General features: G+C 41.8%; 1 protein-coding gene across 6 annotated transcripts in view; it reads left to right on the forward strand.

Annotated features, from left to right (window-relative positions):
* Window positions 1–23,950, forward strand: part of OSMR (oncostatin M receptor) — a 55,494-nt gene that overhangs the window by 7,227 nt on the left and 24,317 nt on the right. For 5 of the 6 annotated variants that reach the window (XM_059916276.1, XM_059916279.1, XM_059916278.1 and 2 more), the window contains exons 2-4: window positions 7,969–8,054; window positions 16,268–16,440; window positions 21,815–21,986. In XM_059916276.1, coding sequence (XP_059772259.1) covers window positions 7,982–8,054; window positions 16,268–16,440; window positions 21,815–21,986 — 418 coding nt within the window. In that variant the 5' untranslated portion in view covers window positions 7,969–7,981. Of the gene's footprint in view, window positions 1–7,968; window positions 8,055–16,267; window positions 16,441–19,636; window positions 19,714–21,814; window positions 21,987–23,950 lie in introns of those variants that run through there. The other variant, XM_059916280.1, reaches the window with a different exon arrangement.

Below are 23,950 nucleotides of genomic sequence, written 5' to 3' on the forward strand. Positions count from 1 at the left end.
GGTGGTTTTCTGCACACTTCTGAAACTTGCTTTTTCATTCAATATTTTCTGGACATTCTTCCATGTCAACACATGATTCTAGTTCATCCTTTTTAACAGCTTGATAATATTCTTTTGTAGAAATGCACCATAATTAAATTTTCTACTTTCTTTGGATGGATATTTAGATTGTTTTCATTTTTTCCTCAATAAAAACAATGTTACAATGAACAGAAGACAAAATTCCAGAAATAGTATTTCTGCATCAAAGATAATGCATACTAAAATTTTAATAGATATTGCCAAATTGACCTTGTTAAAGTTGTGCTTTTTGACCATCAGTAAGTAGCAATGCCTACTTTTTCAAACTCTTACCAGTGCTAGGTATTAAGACCTTTTTAAGCTTTGCCAATTGGACACCACACAGACACACACAGAGATATACACGACTACTGCTTTAATTTGCGTGTATTTAATTATTAGTGATAGTGTCCAGTTTTTCTTTTTTCTCTTTCTGGTTATTGATATTTCTTTCTTTTCTGTGAATTACATAATCATGTCATTTGCCAGTTTTTCTATGGAATTTCTTGTCTTTTTCTTATTGATTTCTAAGAGCTCTTTATATATTAGGGATAGTAACCTTGTGACATAAGTATTGAAACTATTGTTCCCAGTTTGGTTTTGGACCTATTATATCACTAAAAATTTTCAATATTCATTTGATTGGTATAGCAGTCTTTACCTTTTTTTGCTTCTGGTTTCATATCATGCTTGGACAGATTATACAAATATTCACCTATGTTTTATTCTAGTAATTTTTTTCTTCCATTTTTACTGAGATATAATTGACATACAACACTCTATAAGTTTAGGGTTACACATAATGGTTTAACTTACATCCATCATGAAGTGATGATTACAGTAAGTTTAGTGAACATCCATCATCTCATATAAATACATAATTAAAGAAATAGAGAAAATATCTTCCTTGTGATGAAAACTCTTAGGATTTACTCTCTTAATAACTCTCATATGTAATGTACATCACCATTAATTATCTTTATCATGCTGCATATTACATCCCTCATATTTATTTGTCTCATAACTGGAAATTTGTACCTTTTGCCTGCCTTCCTCCAATTCCCCCTCCCCCTACTCCCTGCCTCTGGTAGCTACAAATCTGATCTCTTTTTCTAATAGTTTGTTTTTGAAGTGTAATCGACGTACAACACTATGTTAGTTCCTAATACACAACATGGTGATTCAGTATTGCTATACATTTCCAGTGTTCGCCATAAGTCTAGTCATCTGTCACCATACAAAGATATTACATAATTGTTGACTGTATTCCCCACACTGTACATTTCATACCTGTGACTCATTTATTTTGTAATTGAAAGTTTATATACCTTAATCTCCCTCCCCTATTTCTCTCCTCCCCCCAAACCCTCCCCTCTAGCAACCACCTATTTGTTCTGTCTATCTACAACCTTGTTTCTGTTGAGTTATATTTGTTCATTTATTATAGTTTTTAGATTCCACATTATAAGTGAAATTACATGGTATTTGTCTTCCTCTCTCTGACTTATTTTACTTATCATAATAACCTTTAGGTCCATTCATGTTGCAAATGCCAAGATTGAATTATTTTTTATGGCTAAGTAATGTTCCATTGTGTACATATGCCACATCTTCTTTATCCATTTATCTTTTGATGGGCACTTGGGTTGCTTCCATATCTTGACTATTGTAAATAATGCTGCAATGAACATAGGGGTGCATACATCCTTTAAAATTAGTGTTTTCATTTGTTTCAGATAAATACCCAGAAGTGGAATTACTGGATCATGTGGTATTTCTATTTTTAATTTTTTGAGGAACCTCCAAACTGTTTTCCATAGTGGCTGCACCAATTTACATTCCCATCAACAATGCAAGAGGGTTCCCTTTTCTTCACATCCTTGTCAGCATTTGCTATTTGTTGTATTTTGATGGTAGCCATTCTGACAGGTGTGAGGTGATAACTCATTGTGGTTTTGATTTGCATTTCCCTGATGATTAGTGATGTTGAGCATCTTTTCATGTGCCTATTGGCCATCCGTATGTCTTCTTTGGAAAAATGTCTATTCAGGCCCTCTGACCATTTTTTAATTGGCTTGTTTGTTTTTTTTGATGTTGAGTTTTATGAGTTCTCTGTTTATTCTAGTAAAGCTAATGGTCTTGCATTTACATCTTTGTTCATCTGGATTTTATTTTGTTGGAAGGAAATGAAGCAGTAGCAATAATGATCAAATTAACATTAATTGGATTTACTGTGTGTTTGTTCTCATAATCTTATTTGATCCTCATGGCAATCCTATGAGGTAGGTTACTTATTCTCATTTTACAGAAAAGAAAATCAAAGCCTAGATGGTTTAAGTAACTTGTCTATAGTCATATAGTTATTAAGTGCCAGAGAGGGGGATTAGACCCTAAGTAGTCTTATGTCAGAGCACCTGTACATAACTGTTACAGCTTCCTTTTCCCATACATGTCTGGGTTAGTACATCGTTCCAGTACCATTTGGGTGAATAATGTATCTTTTCTCAAATGAAGTATCACCTTTAGCATTTACTAAATGCCTACATATTCTCTGGGTCCAAAATATTCCTTGGATCCAGGTTTTCCAGTTGTTTCTTTGACTTCACATACAACTTAGAGACTCAACTTTACTCCTATCTGAAATCACAGATTCCAAGAATCATTAACTAAACATTGCTTAAAAAAAGAAGATGAGCTGTGAGTCAATTCAGTCTCATAAATCAGGATTGACCTTACAAAACTAGTAGAAACACTTAACTGGGTAGGTTTAGAGGGCGGGGAAGAAGTGCTTGAACCCTGCGTGTGCCTCCGAGTGATGGATACTTAAGGAGGAAGGGGTGGTGGAATTGGGGTGAAACCTTGTGGGTAATCAATCCTATGCTGTAACGGTGGAGGCCCTTTCAAAGCGGCTCCGAAAAACAAATGGCAGGGCTCTTAAAAAAAAAAAAAAAGAACAGAACCTGGAAAATGTGGGCATCCTCCATGAAGTGGCATGCAACTCTTTGTACTGCCGCATAGAACTCTTTCACAAGGTACACACACGGAGCACGTGTCCTACTTGAACAGCTTCTTCTTTAAAATAGTATTTGCATATGACATCATTGGGGCACCCAGCCAATTTTGAAGAGTTTGGCAACACACCCATGTTCTTGGGAAGCAAGTGACCGATTAAGCTGCTCCCCATGGGGATTATTTGCGGTGGGGAAACTTCTCAGGAATAAATATTTCAGTAATGACAGAACAAGAAGCGCTGGTGAAGAGGGGCAAAGAGGGGCAGATTTTTCATAAGCTGTGTTTTCATTACACATGTAGTTTTTATTACACATGTAGTAGATATTTGAATATCCCTCAAGTGTAGTATTACACATGAGGGATATTCAAAGGCATCTTCTTTTTGCAGAGAGACAAGATTTGAATGACAAGTTCTACAAAAGGAGTGGGTAATTTTTCTTCTTTCCTCCCTTTTTCCTCCAGAGAAGGAATGTCAATGAAAGACTATGTATTCGGCAACATTTGGCAACAGAAAATGTAGAAGGGTCTGAAAAAGAATCTATTTTAATTAAAATAAAATTGAAAGCAAGGAAGAGAGAATGCAAGAAAATTGGTACAAGTTTTTGTTCATTTACTGGATGTTGACTGGGTAGCAGCTGTGTTCTGGTACTGTGATAGACACGGGGAACAAGATCTAGACCTGTCCTCGAGCAGCTCATAGTCTGGGTAGGAATAATGGAGATCTGAAAAATAAAAATAAAGAACAGATTTTGTCTGGATTTGTTAATCCCATAATCCTAATAACATATACAAACTACTATATATAAAATAGATAAGCAACAAGGAATTACTGTGTAGCATAGGGAACTATATTCAGTATCTTGTAATAACCTATAATGGAAAATAATCTCTCTCTATACACACACACACACACACACACACACACACACACATAAACTTACTCTATGCCTGAAACTAACACAGTATTGTAAATCAACTGTACTTCTTCTTTTCTTTTTTTCTTTTTGGCCGCACTGTGCACCTTGTGGGAATCTTAGTTTGCCGACCAGGGATTGAACCTGGGCCCCGGCAGTGAGAGTGCTGAGTCCTAACCACTGGACCGCCAGGGAATTCCCTCAACTATACCTCAATTTTAAAACACTGGGGAAATTTTTTTTAAAAAGAGAGAGAACAGATTTGGGAAAGGACAAAGTCATGCGGATGAGGCAGGAAAGTATTCTTCCTTTCTGAATTCTGCCACTTTGTACTTCCCAGACTTCCTTTTCTTACTGGAAAGTGGACGTGGCAATGCTCCTTGCTCATGGCTGTGGAGAGAGAAAGCCTGTTGAATGAGTGGGAGAGCTGGGTAGCCTCTCTCGGGTCAGAAGCAGAGCTTCAGAGGAAAAACCAAACCCTGCTTGGTGCACCCTGAGCATCTGTAGGGGAACGTGCCAAGCAGCCGCCTGATGCTGAAGGACTCACCAGCCCTCCTCATCCTTGAGGTGATGTGGGAAAGCCTGGCCTAATCTTGGATTTTCATTTTGATCTGCATAAGGGGGCGTAGTGTAGGGTGTAGAGCACCCCAGAGCTGTGTGCTCGGACCTCTTTCTCTTTCCTGTCTGTACGCCCTCTTGAAGATCTTCCAGTCCTATGGCTTTAAGTACTATTTGTATGCACCAAGCATGCCTGGATTTATACCCCCAGCCACGACCCCTCCCATGGCCCCTCCACATGATGTATCCAGCTAGCTACTTGACATCTCCACTTGGATATCAAATGAGCGTTTCAAATTGAGATGTCGCAAGTTGGGTCCTTGATACAGCCCACTAAATCATTCTTCTGCTTCTCCATTAATGGTGATTCCATTTTCCCAGGGACTCAGGCCAAAATTCTTGGAGCCATCCATGATGTCTCACTTTGTAACCACCCCGCACACCCTGCCAGCTCTATCTTTAAAATCTCTCCCGTTTCATCACCGTTCCCATGGCCACTGCCGTCCCCCCTGCTGGGTCTAAGCCAGCATCAGTCTCCCCTGGACTATGGCCGTGACCTCCACCTGCACTCCCTCCTGCCACTCTTGCCCCCTTCAGTGTCTTCATTGCGGGGTCCTTCCTGTACAATATAAGGTAGACCGTGTTACTCCTTTGTTTAAAACTACCCAGTGGCTCCCATCTCACTCAGAGTAGAAGCCAAAGTCCCTAAAGCGCTTCCCCTGTCTGCCCTGCCTCCCCGCGTGCCCTGTGATTGGTCCTGTCACTCACCTCCTCGCCCGCGCCAACGCCCGGCTCCGTGTTGTTCCTTGACTATATGCCCAGCGCTCTGCCACCTCAGGATCTCTGCACAGGTCACTCCCTCACCTCCAGGCTTTTCACTCTGTTACTGGGGGTCTCACAGGGAAATAGCTGATGCACCCAGAGTCCGATAACTCGAGGAGGATGGACGTAGGAGGCGTGGAGGGGAACCACGTGGGCTGTGCCGCAGTCACCTGGGGCTTGGAAGAAGCTGGCCCAGAGCCCTTGGTGTCTGTGTTTTCCCAGCAGCATCAGGCTCTGTGCCTACAGGAAATCTGTTCATAGGGCATTTCCCAAAGTGGGCTCCACAGGAGTCTCTGGGAGGTTCTCCCATCTGCTGACTCTTGTTCTGCAGGTTTTGATGAACTGTTTTGATTTTAGGTTTTCAGACAAGGCTGGGACTCGTAGTCCTTCTGCAAAAGGTCCTGAGGTGGTCTGGAGCCTGCAGTCTCGGGATCTTGGCTGCCCAGTCACAGCACTGGAAATGACCGCTTTGCCCTGTGCAGGCGGTGGCCACTGGGTCACGGCTACCACCCGTCCAGCATGTGTAAAACCATGCCCCTCAGAACTGATGAAAGCAAAACCAGGAAATCTAAGTGACTGCTCGAATTAAGGTCCTCAGCTTCACAACCCGCCATGTGTAAGATGGTGGGAAAGGGCAGGGCTTCAGACAGGACTGTCCTGGTGATTCTCGAAGACTGTCCTGAGATACTCAGACCTCAGAAATACATCCCTTGTACATACTCTTTATCTTTCAATTTTGTTATATGACAACTTGTATTCTTTAGTTTCTGGTTACCCTTAATTGGTAGGTGGCCTCCAACTTCTAGTTTTAAGCTTCTTGGCCCCATGACTTGTTTAATTTTTGTGATATGTAAAATATTTGATTGACTAAAACTCCGCCTTTTTACAAACATCTTAAATAGCCCTTTCATGCAGAGGACACAAGGCGGTGTGCATCTCACCCCCGGAATCACCTGCTTTTTTTTTTTTTTTTTAATTGGGGTATAGTTGTTTTACAATGTTGTGTTAGTTTCTACTATACAGCGAAGTGAATCAGCCATATGTACACATATATCCCCTCTTTTTGGATTTCCTGGAATCACCTGCTTCTGAATTGCGGGGATGAGCTCTCCTCATGATAGTGGCTCCTGTGTTCCTTGGGTGACGTAAATGCCAGGAGGACGGGACCCTGTGCCGTAGACCAGGATTGGATGGATATTGAAATGAACAGTGAGTGTCAGACACTTCACTATGGCATTTTCCTTTGCCTCCCCTTTGGTTCTCAGCAGAAGATCTTTTCTCTTGAGTCAGTTTTCCCCTGGCTTTGATATGCAGTTGTAATAGGAACCTATCTGAAATTGCCAGTAGAGACTTTAGCGCGGTATGGATGACCTGTTGCCAAACACTGAAGTAGCAGAAAGCAGTGCTTAAAGGATCAGGAAGTAAAGCTGTCATTTGCAGACTTGTGCTCCCACGTAAGCAGGTTTGACCACCCCAAAGTAATTGAATGGTTTGGTTTACCCTCTTCCTGTCTTCACTGTCGTCCGCATTTCTTGTAAAATGCCATTTAAAGGAAATAAATGGAGGGTGTGGGCAGTGAAAATGAATGATCTGGTTCATGGAATTTCGAGCTTTTGATGAAGCCCAAGGGGACTAGATGGAGGCAGAAGATGACTTTGAATTTTTCTGTGTTCCTCTCCATGATACGTCAGAGTTTGAAGTAGAAAAGTGAAATTCAGTACTTCCCCTGACTAAAGGTTTATTATGAAATGAAGAACATCTTAGCCTTCCTGAGGCCATCCAGGCTTATTCCTTGTGCCCTCGGATTGTCCAGTGGTCTGAGGACCTGATGAGTCAGTGAAACTCTTTGACCTGTAGTTCACAACCCTATTCTAAGACAAGGAAAACCGGAAATTATCTCGAACAATGAAACTCTGCCTGTCTCCGTCAGCGGCAAGTGTTCATTTCTCTCAGCTGACATTTTAAGGAGGGAGACGAGTGGAGATGACTCCCCCATGAGGAATTAATTCAGATGTAGCTCTTCTGAGACTGTGGCCGTGTTTGTAATATTTAACTTTTGTTTCTCTGCTTTATCTTTCTTCACCAACCTTTGCTTTGTTTGAAGAGATTGGTGAATCGCTCTCTATGGCCACACAGACTCAGTGGCACATCTTGGAACAGCTGCTCTGGGCTGGGTCGTGGCCGGCTGCTGGCTGACCGAGGCTGGCCCCTGCTGGAGCGACTCAGGGGCTCAGCTCTGCCTCGTGTTGCTTCTCCTCCTCCTGGGTCCAATAGAATAGCCCAGAAATGCTCTTTCCATGCCAAAGGTGGCAACACAAAAGAGCAAGCAGAAATACATAAAGTCTCTTGAGGCCTAGGCTCCAGGCTGGCATACCATCACTTCTGCCTCATTTACGGGCCAGAGCAAGTCAGATGGAGCAGGGAAATTACCTCATTGTGGGGCGAGGGGGGACTCCAAATTCACAGTGACAGGGGGTGTGGACATAAGGAGGAGAGAAGAACGGGAGCCTTAATGCCATCACCTTCCGCAGTTGGTTCAAAGAAACTTGCTCACAGCTAAAATTAAATAAAATTTCCCTTCTTTGCAATTTATCTTTTTCAGAAAACCAGAACCTATGGCTCTCTTTGCAGTTTTTCAGACAACATTCCTCTTGGCATTGCTGCCCTTGAGAACTTACGAAAGTGAAGGTAAGAAGAGGAAAGAACAGTAAAGAAACAAAAATCACCCAGGGGAAAAAAAACAAGGTGACAGGTACTTTGGAGAAAAATCAACAGGTCATTTTTCTTTGAAAATTACTTGGAATTGGTAAGTAGCAGTGATGACCTTAGTCTTGAGCTTCCTGATCTTGACGGCTCGTTTTAGTAAGCTATACTTTAACCTTGATTTCCTAGTCAATGGTAACTTGTCAGTGAATCTAATCCCAGAGAATGTCACGATCAATATATGGTCCATGGCCATTGCCAGAGGAGTTCCTTCTAAACTTGCTGGGTAGAGATGGGTTACGTGACCAGTGTTGGCTGCAAGGTTAGAGCAAGTTGGGTTGTCCCACAACTGCTTTGGTTCGTTGAGAGTCTGTTACCTGCAAGATAATATGCTAAGTGCTGAAATGCTGTTTATGGGTAAAGAAATAGTATTTGTCTCTTAGCTACTCCCACAGTGAAGGTATTTGGCCATAAATCAACTTTGTAAATAAAGTCAATAAGAATTCAACACCATTAAAATGTTTACAGATATTTTATCACTTTGAGTCAGTTTGAAGACAGACTCAAACTTGAGAGAGTTTCTATGGGTTTATAAAGTTTGTGTTGCTTTTACCTGTATTTTATAAAGCTTTACCTTTTCCTCTTTCTGCATTTATTCTTTGCTGTATACTCCCTTTGTAACAGAGGGTTCAGGCATATGTTCTTAGTAATTACCCACACAATTCCTGTCCATGGATTCACGAAAATGATGTTTGCAAGAAATATCCATAGAAGTTTTCCATTTCCCTTGAAACTCTGTGATAAGCTATTTGGAAATAAAAGGAAGATTTTGTTCTGGTAAGAGCTCAGTTCTCCGTCTGATATTCTTTAGGTCTGGGTTTAGTTTTTTTTTAGGTTCAGGGCACATGAGAAGGTGCTACTTTTATAGGTTCTTAAAAATCATAGTTTGATTGTTGGTTTCTTCCATAATCTGGAACTGAAAGGTGGAAATTAGGAGGACTCCTCTTTTGTAGTATTGATACCCCTCATGCCATCAATCTTACTTGCTAAAAATCTAGGCACGACACACTGGGGCTGAGTGGGTGGTCTGTACCATAAGAGTGTCTAGGCTCAGTTAGAGCTCCTGCTTCCCAGACAGACCCAGGGCCCCAACTCCAGGCTCTCCAGAGAATCCAGGTGTTTAACCCAGGTGTTTAACCCTAAGCTTTTGGCCCAGCTCACTTCCCTAGTGAAATCTCAATATCTGATCTGACAGCTGTTTACTGTGAGCCTTCTACTTACAAGGGACTCTGCTCTCGGGGCAAGCTCTGCTGCTCACCCTGTCAGCTTCCTTTATTTAGATCAGACTCGCATTTACCTGTTTTTCTCTCCACCAATCTTTGTTTCTGCTTCCAGCTTTCTCAGCTAAGCATGCCCGCTTTGCGAAGTGATCCTGCTTTGTCCTCACCTTAACTGCTTGGATTTCTTGTCTCAGTTTCTGCTGCATCTGACCCAGTACCTACTAAATGCCCACTCAAACCAGTGGGCTTCTCACTCAATCACCCAGCCAGGCTCAGGCCTGAGACTCCCTTTCAGATAACCTAGCTTCTCCTGTCCAATGAGAGAGAGCCAAGGCTCACCTCCTGTCGGCCCTGGGCTCACTCTCCATCAGCCAGAGATCACGACTAGCATTTGGATGTATTTTCTTCCAGTCTCTTGTGTGTATGTATGCACAGACAGAGGAAGAGATATAAATGTGTAGGGTTTTTTTATAGAGGTAAAATTATACTATATGTACACTGGAAGTATTTATACTATACATACTTTAATAAGTGTATATAGTATAAAGTTTATATATAAAGTATACTTATTGAAGTATAACTAATGTAAAGTATATATACTTATTACAGTATATATAGTATAAAGTATATATATTATATGTAATATAATATATCTACTAGGAAGTTATACTATATATACTTATTAAAGTATATATAGGTAAGTTATTAAACAAGTGAAGTATATATACTTTAATAAGTTTACTTTCGTATATACTTATCAAAATAATTAATACAATCATAATGTATGTATGATTAATACAATATTTGATGTTAAAAGTTTTCTAGAAATAACATTATATTTAATGGCTGCATTGTATCCCATCTTACGAATGGGCCACGGTTTATTTCCTTAAGTAGTGTTGTTGGGACCAGACAGAGAAACAGGTTGGGGAAAATAGGAGGACAGTCTGTGACTAGATCTAGGTCTGTCTGATTCCAAGCCTGCCGTTTTTGGCCACACTCCGGTACAGCGTTATAAGTTAAAGAGTTGGGCCAAGAGCCCTGGGTTCTGGTTGGGTTGTGTGGCCTTGGGAAAGTCACTCCCCTTTTCTTAGTGTCAATTTCCTCATCTGAAAAACATTGGGACTAGACTGAATAATCCCCAAGGTCCCTTTATCTCTCTGACTTTCCCTTGGCATTTCCTGCTATTTCCCAAGGATGTCCTAGATTGCTTTCCACCCAGTTATTTCTGACTGCTGTCTCTCGAGTACCTGAGTCACTCAACGCTCACCAAGAGCATATGTCAATATAAAGAATTCCCCTTTTGTCTAAATCATCATATGGCAGCCTTCTAGAGCTTCCAGAAGTAAAGTTGATACTTGTAGGTGACTCACTCATTCAGCAACCAGCCACGGAGTGTCTATGCCATGAGAGGTACGTTACGGTCTTGGTTCCAGCGAGCTGAGTAAGACTTAGTCCCACCCGTGTTCGGCTCACAGTCTGCGGAGAGACAAACACAGAACAGGCTATGACAGCACGCTGAGATCAGGGCTCAAACGCAGGGTGGGAAAAGCAGCCCTGGGGAGAAGAGAGTGCCAGGAAGGATGAATTATTAGTGAGGGGCTGCTGGTCAGGCAGGCACTTGATATCATGGCAATTCTGGATCTCTGTCATTTGAGATCCACATCTGCTGCGGGTAAGACGTCATGCCAAGCTCTGGGGACAAGAGTCCGTTCAAAGGTGCATAAGCCTCCGCCTCTGTCCTCCAGGAAATTTGAATCTAGAGTGAGACTGACAGCAACGAACGACCATACAGGCAAGATGAAATGAGGGCTAGGAAAGGTGGGGTGACTTTGCATGCACCCTGCTTCCCTGGTGCTGATGGCTTCACGGTTATTAAAAAAATTTCCCCCCGTTCCATAAGGGATCTGCCCTTTCATCTCTCCCCATCTCCCTCTAGTTCACTGTACTAGGCTTGGAAGACACAGGTTTAGGGAGAGAAGGAATAACAGCTGTTGCCTCTAACTAGAGAATTGAAACATTTTATTCACAAAGGAGATAAAACCTCTAACCAAATAACAATAGAAGATGACCACCATGTTTGGGCTTTGAGTATTCAGGAATTCCAACTTACTTCATTTACCTCTGAGTGAATAGGGCCTGATAAATGATTCACTCTGCCCAAACTCGTTAAGAATCAGAATGCCAATTTATTAACTTTCAGTGGGGAGTAAAACTGGAAAGATAACTGGGGCTCAGCCTTTTGGTGCAAATTTAGAAGACTAAACTATGCATTCTGCAGTGTCATCGTAGTGAAGTGAACCAGATATCTTAATATTTCTTTTAAAATCTAGCATATTAAGCTCAATATCAAAAAAACAAACAACCCAATCCAAAAAGGGGCAGAAGATCTAAATAAACATTTCTCCAAAGAAGATATACAGATTGCCATCAAACACACGAAAGGATGCTCAACATCACTAATCATTAGAGAAATGCAAATCAAAACTACAATGAGGTATCACCTCACACCAGTCAGAATGGCCATCATCAAAAAGTCTACAAACAAGAAATGCTGGAGAGGGTGTGGAGAAAAGGGAACCCTCTTGCACTGTTGGTGGGAATGTAAATTGATACAGCCACTATGGAGAACAGTATGGAGGTTCCTTAAAAAACTAAAAATAGAACTACCATACAACCCAGCAATCCCACTACTGGGCATATACACTGAGAAAACCATAATTCAAAAAGAGTCATGTACCACAGTGTTCATTGCAGCTCTATTTACAGTAGCCAGGACACGAAAGCAACCTAAGTGTCCATCGACAGATGAATGGATAAAGAAGATGTGGCACATATATACAATGGAATATTACTCAGCCATAAAAAGAAACAAAATTGAGTTGTTATTTGTAGTGAGGTGGATGGACCTAGAGTCTGTCATACAGAGTGAAGTAAGTCAGAAAGAGAAAAACAAATACCATATGCTAACACATATATATGGAATCTAAAAAAAAAGGTTCTGAAGAACCTAGGGGCAGGACAGGAATAAAGACACAAAGGTAGAGAACGGACTTGAGGACACGGGGAGGGGGAAGGGGAAGCTGGGACGAAGTGAGAGAGTAGCATTGACATATATACACTACCAAATGTAAAACAGATAGCTAGTGGGAAGCAGCGCATAGCACAGGGAGATCAGCTCGGTGCTTTGTGTGCACCTAGAGGGGCAGGATAGGGAGGGTGGGAGGGAGACGCAAGAGGGAGGAGATATGGGGATATATGTATATGTATAGCTGATTCACTTTGTTATAAAGCAGAAACTAACACACCATTGTAAAGCAATTATACTCCAATAAAGATGTTAAAAAAAAATCTAGCATATTGTATGGTTCTGAAAGTAATACGTGTTTTCTAAAGAACATTCGCAAAGTACAGAAAATCATAAAAAAGAAAGTTAAAATCACTCAACCTCACCATCCAGAAATGACTGTTAACATTTTAGTTTTACTTCTCTTTATAGCTTTTTAAAAATAATGTAAGTACTTTAAAAAATATAAAATGGAGTGCATAGTTCAATATGATTTTTTTAAGTGCATGGAAAAATGTCACGAAAAACATGCATGATTTGAACTTGGCAATGGAGTGAGAGTGGAGTTGGTAGGATGCTGGGGATTCAATTTCTGTATTATTTGAACATTTTTATCATGATCATGTATATTTTAAAAATAATTTTTATTGAGGTGAAATTCACATAAAATTAATCAGTTTACAGTTAAAGTGGACAAATCAGTGACATTTAGTACATTTAAAATGTTTTGCAATTACCACCTCTATATAGTTCCAAAACATTTTTATTATCCCCAAAGGAACCCCTGTAATCATTAAGCAAGTATCCCCTATTCCTCCCTCCCTCAGCCCCTGGCAACCATCAGTCTGCTTTTTCTCTCTATGGATTTATCTATTCTGGATATTTCATATGAATTGAATCATACTATGTATATGAGACCTTTTGTATCTGGCTTCTTTCACTTAGTGTAATGTTTTCAAGGTTTGCCTAATTTGTAGCATGTATCATTCATTATCCCATCGAATGGACATACCACACTTTGTTTATCCAGTCATCTGCTGATGGCCATTTGGGTTGTTGCCACCTTTTGGCTATTGTGAAGAGTGCTGCTACAAACATTTGTGTATGAGTATTTGAGTCTCTGCTTTCAATTCTTTGGGATATATACCTAGGAATGGAATTGTTGGGTCATTTGGTGATTTTAACTTTTTGAGGAACTTCCAAAATGTTTTCTACAGCGCTAAAGCCATTTTACATCCCCACCAGCAATGTACAAAGGTTCAAATTTCTCCACATCCTCACCAATGCTTATTTCCATTTTTAAAATTATAGCCATCCTGTGAGTGTAAGATAGTATCTCATTATGGTTTTGATTTGCATTTCCTTAATGACTAATGATGTTGAGCATCTTTTCATGTGCTTTTTCATCATTTGTACATCTTCTTTGGAGAAATGCCCATTCAGGTCATTTGCCCATTTTTTAAATTGAGTTGTTTGTCTTTTAGTTGTTGAGTTGTAAGAGTTCTTTATATATTCTGGATGCTAGATAAGTGATTTGCAAATATTTTCTCCCATTCTTAGTTTTTTTTCACTTTCTTGACAATGTCCTTTGATGCACAAAAGTTTTTAATTTTGATGGAGTTCAATTTATCTATTTTTTCTTTTTTGGCTCATGCTTTCATGTCATATCTAAGGGCCCACTGCCAAATCCAGGGTCATGGGAGTCCATACTGAGATTTTAATTGGTACCCTAGCCATCTCCAGCACCGCATTTACAAAATATTACAAAGGATGGGTATCTTTTTGGGAAGATAGTCATTGATGGCTAATAACTCGGATTTTATGGACACTCTTGTTAACCTAACTTCCACAGAATGAATTTTCTGAGATTTTCTAAAATAAATTCTGAGGCTCATGCCTTACTTGGATCGTGAACCTGTCTACCATGTGGACCATTCACATGAAAAACTTCATGCTTATCTCTACCAGGAATGCTTCTCAGCTTATCTGGCTGGGTCCAGAGCCCCGTCCTTATCATCTGTATCCTGAGTTTGGCAGGACACGGTGGGAGCCATGCAGCATACTTCTCAGACATTCCATTCCATGTGACCTTTGGTTGGGCGAGATGCTCCTGCCCTAACAGTTGGGGGGCAGTGCAATAAAGGGGAGCAAGGTTTTGGAATTAGAGAGATCTGTACTTAAATCCCATATAGCTTTGTGTAAATCATTTAAGCTTACAGGACTTTAGTTTCCCCATCTATAAAAAATTACTGTCTGAGTTTTACAGTGGGCATTACACGAGACAACGTATGTAAAGCACCTAGCACTGTGCCTGGTAAATAGTACGTGTTCAATCTTGTTGTCGCTCTTATTTTTACCTCTCTGTGAGAAAAACAGCACATGTAGAATGGCAGTTTTGGAACATTTTCTTCCAGTATTAGAGATTCTTTCCATTTTTATTCTCAAAAGAACATACTCTCTTGCCTTTTAAACTAAGTGCCAGAGGGTCTCAGATCACTAGGGGAAACCCCCAAAGAACCAGAAAAATGAATGCTGAAAAGATGATATCTGCTCCACCATGGACCATCAATTACCAGTTGATTTTATCAATACAGTCTTAATCTTTTCAGTACCTTTGCACCGTTCCCAGTTTACTTTAGACTCCCTCAGAAGGAAGTGAAACCAGCTGATTCGGCAGTACACAATTCCTGTTGAATCTGTGCGGCATTTCCTCTGCTCATGTAAAAAGTGGTGCTTTGTTCTTCTCCAAGAATTAACAGTGACCTCGCTCACTCCGTCAGGCCCCATCCTCTCTCTGGGCTGTCTCCTAGCTCACTGACCTCAGCAAATCTGTTTCGTGTTTGAATCTCTACTCTTTGACAGACTCTATCACACCACTAAATATTCTAAACTTGCAATGACTCATTACTTCTTATGAGTCTGTTGTGTCTCTCCCGCTAGGTTCCTTCCTTGAGCTAGAAACCTTGTCACAATTATTTTATTTCACAGTAAGTGCCTAGTCTCATCCGAAGAGTCCAGTGAATTCTTGCCAGAGGTGTTTTAAGTTCGGTGCATTGAGATTTAAGCAATAATGTCTAGAGATGGAACTTGCTGTCACTTTATAGCTACTTAATAAACTATGAAATATTGACTTTCGAAAACAAAACTTTCATTTTAGATGTCCAGAACTATGAAATTTATAGCAAAAAGTCCTCTTTCTTTATTCAGCCTTATTACAAATTTCTGAACCATTTAGATTGTTCAATAGAGTATCCTTTTGTCTTGTGAAACTGTTTATCAATTTACTAATTTGCTGTGTATCATTGAGCAAGTCATTTCATTCATCTAGGGCTTAATTTCTTTATCTGCTGAGTGATTTCTGAATTCCCTCCAGGTTTTCAAAGTGTCTAATTCTATAAATTTATTTATTTATTTATTTATTTATTTTTGGTTGTGTTGGGTCTTCGTTTCTGTGCGAGGGCTTTCTCTAGCTGCAGCAAGCGGGGGCCACTCTTCATCGCAGTGCGCGGGCCTCTCACTATCGCGGCCTCTCTTGTTGCGGAGCACGGGCTCCAGACGCGCAGGCTCAGTAGTCGTGGCTCACGGGCCCAGTTGCTCCGCGGCAACTGGGAGCAGCTGGGCAATGTGGGATCTTCCCAGACCAGGGCTCGAGCCCATGTCCCCTGGGTTGGCAGGCAGATTCTCAACCACTGCGCCACCAGGGAAGCCCCCAGTGTGTCTAATTCTAGAATGTATATGTGAGCAATAATTTCCAAAGCTAAACAATGATGATATTGAACAGTTTAATTATCTGTGACTATTCAATCATACTCCTATTAAATGTTATTTCATATCTTGTTTTGGCCTTTCAGTCTTGTCTGAACCTTTACCGTTAACTCCTGAATCGCTGAAAGTTTCTGTCAATTCTACGCGTCAGTGTTTGCATTTACAATGGACTGTCCACAGCCTCGCTTATCATCAGGAATTGAAAATGGTTTTTCAGATACAGATCAGTAGATTTAAAACATCCAATGTCATCTGGGTGGTAAGTATTTTTCTTTTTGGCTCAATATTTAAAAAATCCTTTTCTGACACTGTGTTTTATCTTTTATAACATCCCCCCAAATCCCAATATGGAAATATTTGGGCAACTCAGAACAGTTGTCCTAAATAATCGCATTTCTGTGTTTTTAGTTAAGAGGGTCCAGGACAAAGTAACATGACAGTTTTGGTTTGGTAGGTTGGATGGGCTATGCTACGAATCAGATCATTTTCTCAGTTCTGCTCTGTTCCCTGTGGAAGCTGTTGGGGTCTGTCCTTGTGAATACTGGATTCCCAAAAGCCATGAAGGTCAACCACCTTATTCCTCTTCCTTCTTCCTTCCCTGCCCACCAGAGATCTTCCTAAATCAGATGTAAGAGTTCGGCAACACTTTTCATGCCAGTGTGGCTCGCAGGCAGTTTCTTTACTAATGCTATGCTGAGATGCAAGGAATAAACAATTCTAGCATTTTCTGTCCTAATCAGCGAAGAGGTTCTCCATGGGCCATGTTGGAGAGTTACTTACAGTGTCCTTTGCTGCCTTATATGTGGCTTTTTCTACAACAAATTAAATTAAGAAGGTCCTGAATTTCACACACTTTTTGCCTTTGAATTATTTGGGATCGATTTTTCACTTGTCTGGTTTAAATCATGGTTGTGTCTGTTTTGCCTGATGCTTCCCCATCTAGTCTATTGGGGCACTTTGGTAGTTTCTTTTTTTTTTTTTCCTAACATCTTTATTGGAGTATAATTGCTTTACAAACTTTGGTAGTTTCTTTCAATTACCATTTATGGTGCAGGGAACCTTAATAATCTATGCCCACATCATGATCAGTTATTATCATGGGCTGTTGAAGGACAGTGAAATAGTCTCCCGCTGAAGGCAACAGAGAATCTGCGTGGAGGGAAGGGCAACACAGGGCTGTGTCATTACTGGGGGCCTCCATTTGCTAGTGGACGGCCACTCTTCTCTCAGGCGCCGGAGGCCTGAGTACAGGGAGCCAGCTGGTTAGTTCCTTTAGCGAAGCATAAAGGCTACTAGCTTTAAAGGCTCCAGTAACTTTCCTTATCCATCACTGCATTTGAGATCTGAGTGAGTGGCCTAAGTTAAATATCATTCTGACTGTAGATTTAGGATTGATACCAGGTCTACAATTCCACCCCTCAAAGGGCAGCTTCCCACCATGAGAGCTGTTCGGTGTTGGTTTTTTTTTTTTTTTTTTGAGGCCAAAATTAGTTTATTTAGGGTTTGTTAGTTCTGCAGGCCAGGAGACACAGATCCAAGAAGCACTTGCGTTGTGTTCCCTGGTGTTCTGACTTTAAACAACAGCAACGCTTATGTACAGCTGTTCCCTCCCCATCGCCAGCCCATCTTCCCACCATCCCCCTCATGCTAATAATTTTTGTATTTTCATGTTTTTTGTATTGTTGTTGGATACACTGGTTGTTGATTTGGACCCAGTACAACATCGAGCAGAGGTCATACTGAGGCTAAGAATTATCTAAGGAAAAGAAATTTGAGAGAAGTGCTGGAGGAATTCGTGGAAAACTAGCACTTAACACCAGTAGCGAAAGTAACATTAACCATAGACCAAGTTGATCCCATTTGTTTTTCTAAAAGACAGTTCTTTCTGTTATCAGAGTAGAGAAAATAACAATAGCAAGATGTGAACAGACAGTTGTTCGTATCTGTTTACACCTTTGATTCAGGTAGTTCTCTTTTCAAGGTAAAGCAGCTGGTGAAACCTACTTGTGTAACCTACCAAGGCTGGAGATGTTTGAGGGTAGAGTTTTGCCTTGTCGGTTATACGGTCCCCATAACACCCAGGCCAGCCTGATCCCAACAGAGGAGAAAACTAAGGCACAGAGACGTTTGTGGTGCTGCTTTTTTTTTTTTTTTCTTCTTTTTTCTGTCATTTATTCATTTGACAAAAGGTAATCATACCTGCCTATGCCAGATGTCAGGAACAGGAAAAGAAAAAAACACCTTTGACCTTGAATTGTTTACAGCACAGTTGAGAAAGTCCAGGACACACAGAGCAACACTAAGAAGACAGTTTAAGAAAAACTGAGACGGCCTCACCTTGACCATGCCCACACAGAGCTCTCCCTTTTCCTGCTGGGGTTGGGTGGTGTAGGTCCTGCCACACCCAGAGGAGGGAACTGCCCCTCTCAAGGCAGCTCTGTTTCTGGCTGGAGCCCTGGGCCCCCCACAGGGGTGACAGCCACGTGCAGTCTTCCCAGGTCATCAGTCTCCACGTGTCCCAGAACAGACGGTGCCAAGAGAAGCCCTTGTCTGAACCTCTCAGGCCTGAAGTCAAGGACAGACATAAGGTCCCCCTCCAGTTAAGGGTCAGACAGAGCAGCTGAGAGAGGTCGCTTCTGTCTGGACCGTAATCTCCCTTTCATAGGGCAGGTCCCTGTAATGCACCCTCACTCATGCCTCAGACTGTTGTGTTCCCAAGCAAGGCAAAGGAAAAGCATCTTGACGGAGGCTGTCACAGCTGGACCAGGAACTCTGAGCTGCCTCCTGGCCGGCGCTGGCCACTCAAGCTGCACTACGTGCTCTCACCCCGGCTAGGGTTCTGCCCCCAGCCTTTCCAGCCACTTGCTTTATGGTTCCATCAATGGCAGGAGAAGGCAGAGTAGAGTAACAGCTCAAGCTTGGAAGGAGGCCTGGAGCGTGAGTCAGTGAAGGATGAGCTCACTTCTCAGGAATGAATCCGTGACCTCAGTTGGACTTCTGTGTAAACGCCAGTTTTTTGTTACATGCTAATGTCTGCCAGGGCCAAATTAAACTTGCCACTTCGATGAATGAAAACAGCCCAAACACAGTCATCACATTTTTAAAAGTTGCTGAATTGATGCATTCAACGAAAGTTTTATCTCCTCCACAACAAGCCTATAAAGACCACAAAGCACAACTTGTGGTTAGACAGAATCCACACAAAGAGTGTCTGGGAAAAACAGAGCTCACTGCATATTAATGAACTGCTGAAATCCTTTAGCACATAGTTTTAGACTGTGGGCTCAGGTCCAGGCATTGTTCCAGGCATGGGGCTGTGAGCGCTGAGCAAAAATACGGAGATGATCACACAATTCAGAGTATCCTAGGCGTGAGGGGTGCAGGTCGCTGACCCGAGGCTGTGGGGTGAGATTAGGCCTGACCTTCTCCAGCAGCTTGGAGGAAGGGCAGTTGGAGCCAGAGTAGAAAAGAAGATTAGAAGCTAATTTAGCATGGAGGGTGAAGAGGAATGTCCCAGGAAGATCCAGCTGGGGTGAGCAGGGGCCCTGAGCGAAAGGGGCTGGGAGCTTTCAGGCCTGAAAGCGCGGGGCATGTGGGGTGGGCAGGACAGGGCTAGACCACACACACACCGAGGGTCGTGCCCAGCTGCTGTTGTATATCCAGGGAGCAGTGAGAAGCGGAGTGGTGAGCTCTGATTGGAAAGCTCACTCCGGCTACACAGTGGAGAGAAGTCGGGAGAACTGGAGGAGGTGAAGTGTGACCAGCTGGAAGCAAGCAGTGGGGTCGGTCCAGAGGAGAGGGGCCTGGAGTGGGTGGTGACTGCAGTGACAGGAGAAGTGACTGAATTCCCAAGAGATGGGGGAGGCAAAATCCAGCCGGTGGCTTGTTGACATTATAGCGAGGTCACCAGGACTGACACAGTTCCTTTTATTTATTTATTTACTTTGCTATTGGTTTTTAAATAATAATGAAGAAAAGGTACCTGTGATCGCTCATATTAAATAGTAAAAGTTGCGTGGATCAGGACCACAGAACTTGGAGTTAAAAAAGTATGTTTTGTAATCCGGGGATAAAGGAATACAATAAACCGAAATAATATAAATGTTTTACAAATGGGAGTTCTGCTTAGCGTGAGAAAGGACGTCCATGACTAGATGCCTTTCAGGTGGACGAAGTGGTTCTCCTTCCAGGACGGTGTTTGGTTCGGCCACGGCCACTGCTTAAGGTTGGCGGCCCGGGGAGGGGAAGGCACAGGTGAAGGAAGGCCTCCGAGTCTGGTTGCGTGTGACGTGTGCGCTGCCCCCCTCCTCTTCACTGCAGGACTTGCCATTGGCCCTTAGAAAATGGATGCAGACTCAGTTTTCCCCAGGAGGGGCAAGGTTTTTGTTGTCCCTGTCTCCCAGCTGTGGGTGCAGAAAGCAGGCGTCCTGGAGGGGCCCACTGAAAGCATGGGTGCCTGGAGCTGTGGCCCACGAAGAAGAATGAAGCCCAATCCCCGCTTTCTGGGTGCCATACTTGAGTCAGAGGCATAACCACAGATGAAATGCCACCAACTACCCCCAGTATGCAGGGGAGCTTGGGCAGAGGTGGGGATGGGAGGAAACCAGAGGAAAGAGCAAGAAAGACTTCATGAAGAAGATAGGGTATAACAGGGGCTTGAAGGTTGGCACTAATTCCCAATTCAGAGGGAGAGTTGGGGACGCGAAACCAGGGACGCAGCGTGAGCAAGTACTGAGGAGTAAAGCATACAGCCCTTCCCGAAGTGTGGGGCGGACCACTGTGTCTGCAGACAGGAGTCCTGCAAGGGAGAGGCCGTGGGAGTCATACTGTGAATGGTCTTGGACGACAGGGTCTGGTGAAGAAGGAGCCGTTGAAGTTTATTGCGTTCAAGAATGAAAATACCACTGTCTTAGAAAGATTAAGACTAAAAGCTGTGCGAGAAAAACAAATTACAGTACGGCTTGGACAAGCCTCCCAAGAGCACAGTGTAGGGCGTTCCCATGTGGTTGACATCTCTGGGGACTAAAGGTTCTGAAGGTTGGAGCTCAAGGGAGGGGGGATGGTCCATGTGGCCACCGTATCTGAAAAGACAAGAGACAAAAACCAAAGCAATCATTGGGAGCCATCTCTTGACTTCTGGGAGACAGTGGAATTCCTGGGAACCATGAAGGACTGCCAGCTCTACTGAGATTTGGCCAACTTGATCTGATGAATATTAGAAAATTCTCATCAATCTTGCTTATTTTTAAAAGGGTGCCTCAATTAATTCTCTAGTGTGCAAGAATCTTCTTAGCATGCTCTTGTGACCAGCACTGTGTGCACACCTTCTTTCTCTGACCTTTTCCCCCAAGACTCCAGTAGCTTCTGTTTTCTCTCTCACTTGGTCCACGTGAGCCCCCTGGAATTGGAGGCCCAGAGGGATTGGGAGCCAAGTCTTTGAAAGGCAGGAGGCCAAGGGTGGTTCCTTGCTGGGCCGTCAGAGCTCGGGAGCTGGCTGGCTGGGAACAGACTGCACTTGTCCATATCCTGGAGTTACAGTGGGCTCTTAGATGTGTGCTTTGGGATAAGTCCAGCCAAGCCATTTCCCAGGACCGCACGGCTATATGTTTCCAAGTTTTTCTCTTTATTTCTAGGAGAACTACAGAACCACTGTGAAGCGGAACCGAGTCCTGCATTGGAGCTGGGAATCCAAGCTCCCTCTGGAATGCGCGGCACACTTTATAAGAATGAGGAGTATGGTGGATGACGCCAGGATTCCCAAGCCAGGGTTCTGGAGCAACTGGAGTTCATGGGAGGAAGCAGATGGTAAGAAGTGAGGGGTTAAAAGAGTGAAGGGGTTTACTATCTAATATTTCTCGGGGACCAGTAGTCAAATAGTGGAAGTCCCTGTTGAGAAACTCTGGGTAGACACCAGCATTATTTTTCTTTGGCTCCTATTGGGTCTAAAAAGCATGGGTGTGAAACTTGCCACCAGGAGACAGAGGTCTAAGGATTTTCCCTCTGAATGTATTCATTGAGGTAATTATGCAAATTCAGACAATTTAGTATTCATTTTCCATACGTGTGAAGTGTGTGTATTATAGAATGCTAAGTGAACAAAGCAGGACATAAACTGTACATATGTTTTTATTAGAACAACACAAAATGTGTATTCATCTAGATCAGAATTTGGGAAGCTTTTTCTGTAAAGGGCAAGGTAGGAAATACTTCAGGTTTTACAACCCTACATTCTCTGTCGTGACTATTCAACTCTGCCATTGTAGCATGGGAGAGTCATAGGCAGAGTGTAAATGAATGAGTGGTTGTGTGCCAATAAAACTTTATTAACAAAAACAGATGGAGTCTGGAATTGGCCCATGGGCCATAGCTTGTCAGCCCCTAATGTAGAGACAAGGGAGGGAAATATGGAAAACTGGAAGCAATTCTTCATTTGAGATCATAGATAATTATGAGAGAGATCATGGATAATGAGATCATGGATAATTATGTTTAATTATGTTTAATTATTAAAATATCTCTTAATTTTGATTATCTTGTTATTAAAATTTAGCATTTTGCACAATGTCTTATGCTTCAGCTAAGCTATAGGTTAGTTGTAAAGCACTGGCATTTGGTGCTCTCAACTATATACGTTGACAGATTATCTGAAATTCCTGTCAAAAGAGAACCATTCCTTAGCTAAGTGTTTATGCAAATTTATTAATTCAAACTGATAGCATGTTAACTCATGAGAGGCCCAGTGATTAATTTAATAGTAATAATAGAATCAAATCTGCATTCTAGTCACTGCTCTCAGCACTATATGTATTAATTTCATCCTCACATCAGCCCTATGAAATACATATAATTCTTATCCCTACTTCACAGATGAGGAGACTGAGGCACAGATAGCTTTAAAAAAATCCCATGCAAGGTCATCAGGCCACGAAGTGGTAGAGCCAGAATTCTAACCTGGACAATCTGGCTCCAGAGGCCATTCTCTTAACCATCACATCCTATTGCTGAGAGACACACTTAACAGAAAAAATAGAGATTAAAAAGGTAGCAATAGAGAAAGAAAGAACAACATTATCAACAACTTTGGTACAGTGGACTAGGTTTATCAAAACTATAACCTCCAAACTAACTCAAGAATTGATAGAAAAGCTGATTATTCCTTTAAAAATTTTTTTTTATTGAAGTATAGTTGATTTACAATATCCTGTGAGTTTCAGGTGTACAGCACAGCGATTCAGTTATACATATTTTTTTTTCAGATTTTTTTCCCTTATAGGTTATTACATAATATTGAGTATAGTTCCCTGTGCTATACAGCAGGTCCTTGTTGGTTATCTATTTTATACATAGTAGTGTTTATATGTTAATTCCAAACTCCTAATTTATCCATTCCCGCCACCCTCCTTTCCCCTTTGGTAACCAGAAGTTTTTTTTTTTTTTTTTCTGTATCTGTGAGTCTCTTTCGGTTTTGGAAATAAGTTCATTTGTGTCTTTTTTTTTTTTTTCGTTTAGATTCCACATATATGTGACATCATATGTTATTTGTCTTTCTCTGTCTGACTTAACTTCACTCAGTATGATGATAATCTCTAGGTCCATCCATGTTGCTACAAATGGCATTATTTCATTCTTTTTTATGGCTGAGTACTATTCCATTGTATATATGTATCACATTTTCTTTATCCATTTATCTGTCAATGCACTTTTAGGTTGCTTCCATGTCCTGGCTATTGTAAATAGTGCTGCAATGAACATTGGAGTGCATGTATCTC

This window comes from Balaenoptera ricei, chromosome 3 (assembly GCF_028023285.1).
Source record: "Balaenoptera ricei isolate mBalRic1 chromosome 3, mBalRic1.hap2, whole genome shotgun sequence".
Taxonomy (NCBI): Eukaryota; Metazoa; Chordata; class Mammalia; order Artiodactyla; family Balaenopteridae; genus Balaenoptera; species Balaenoptera ricei.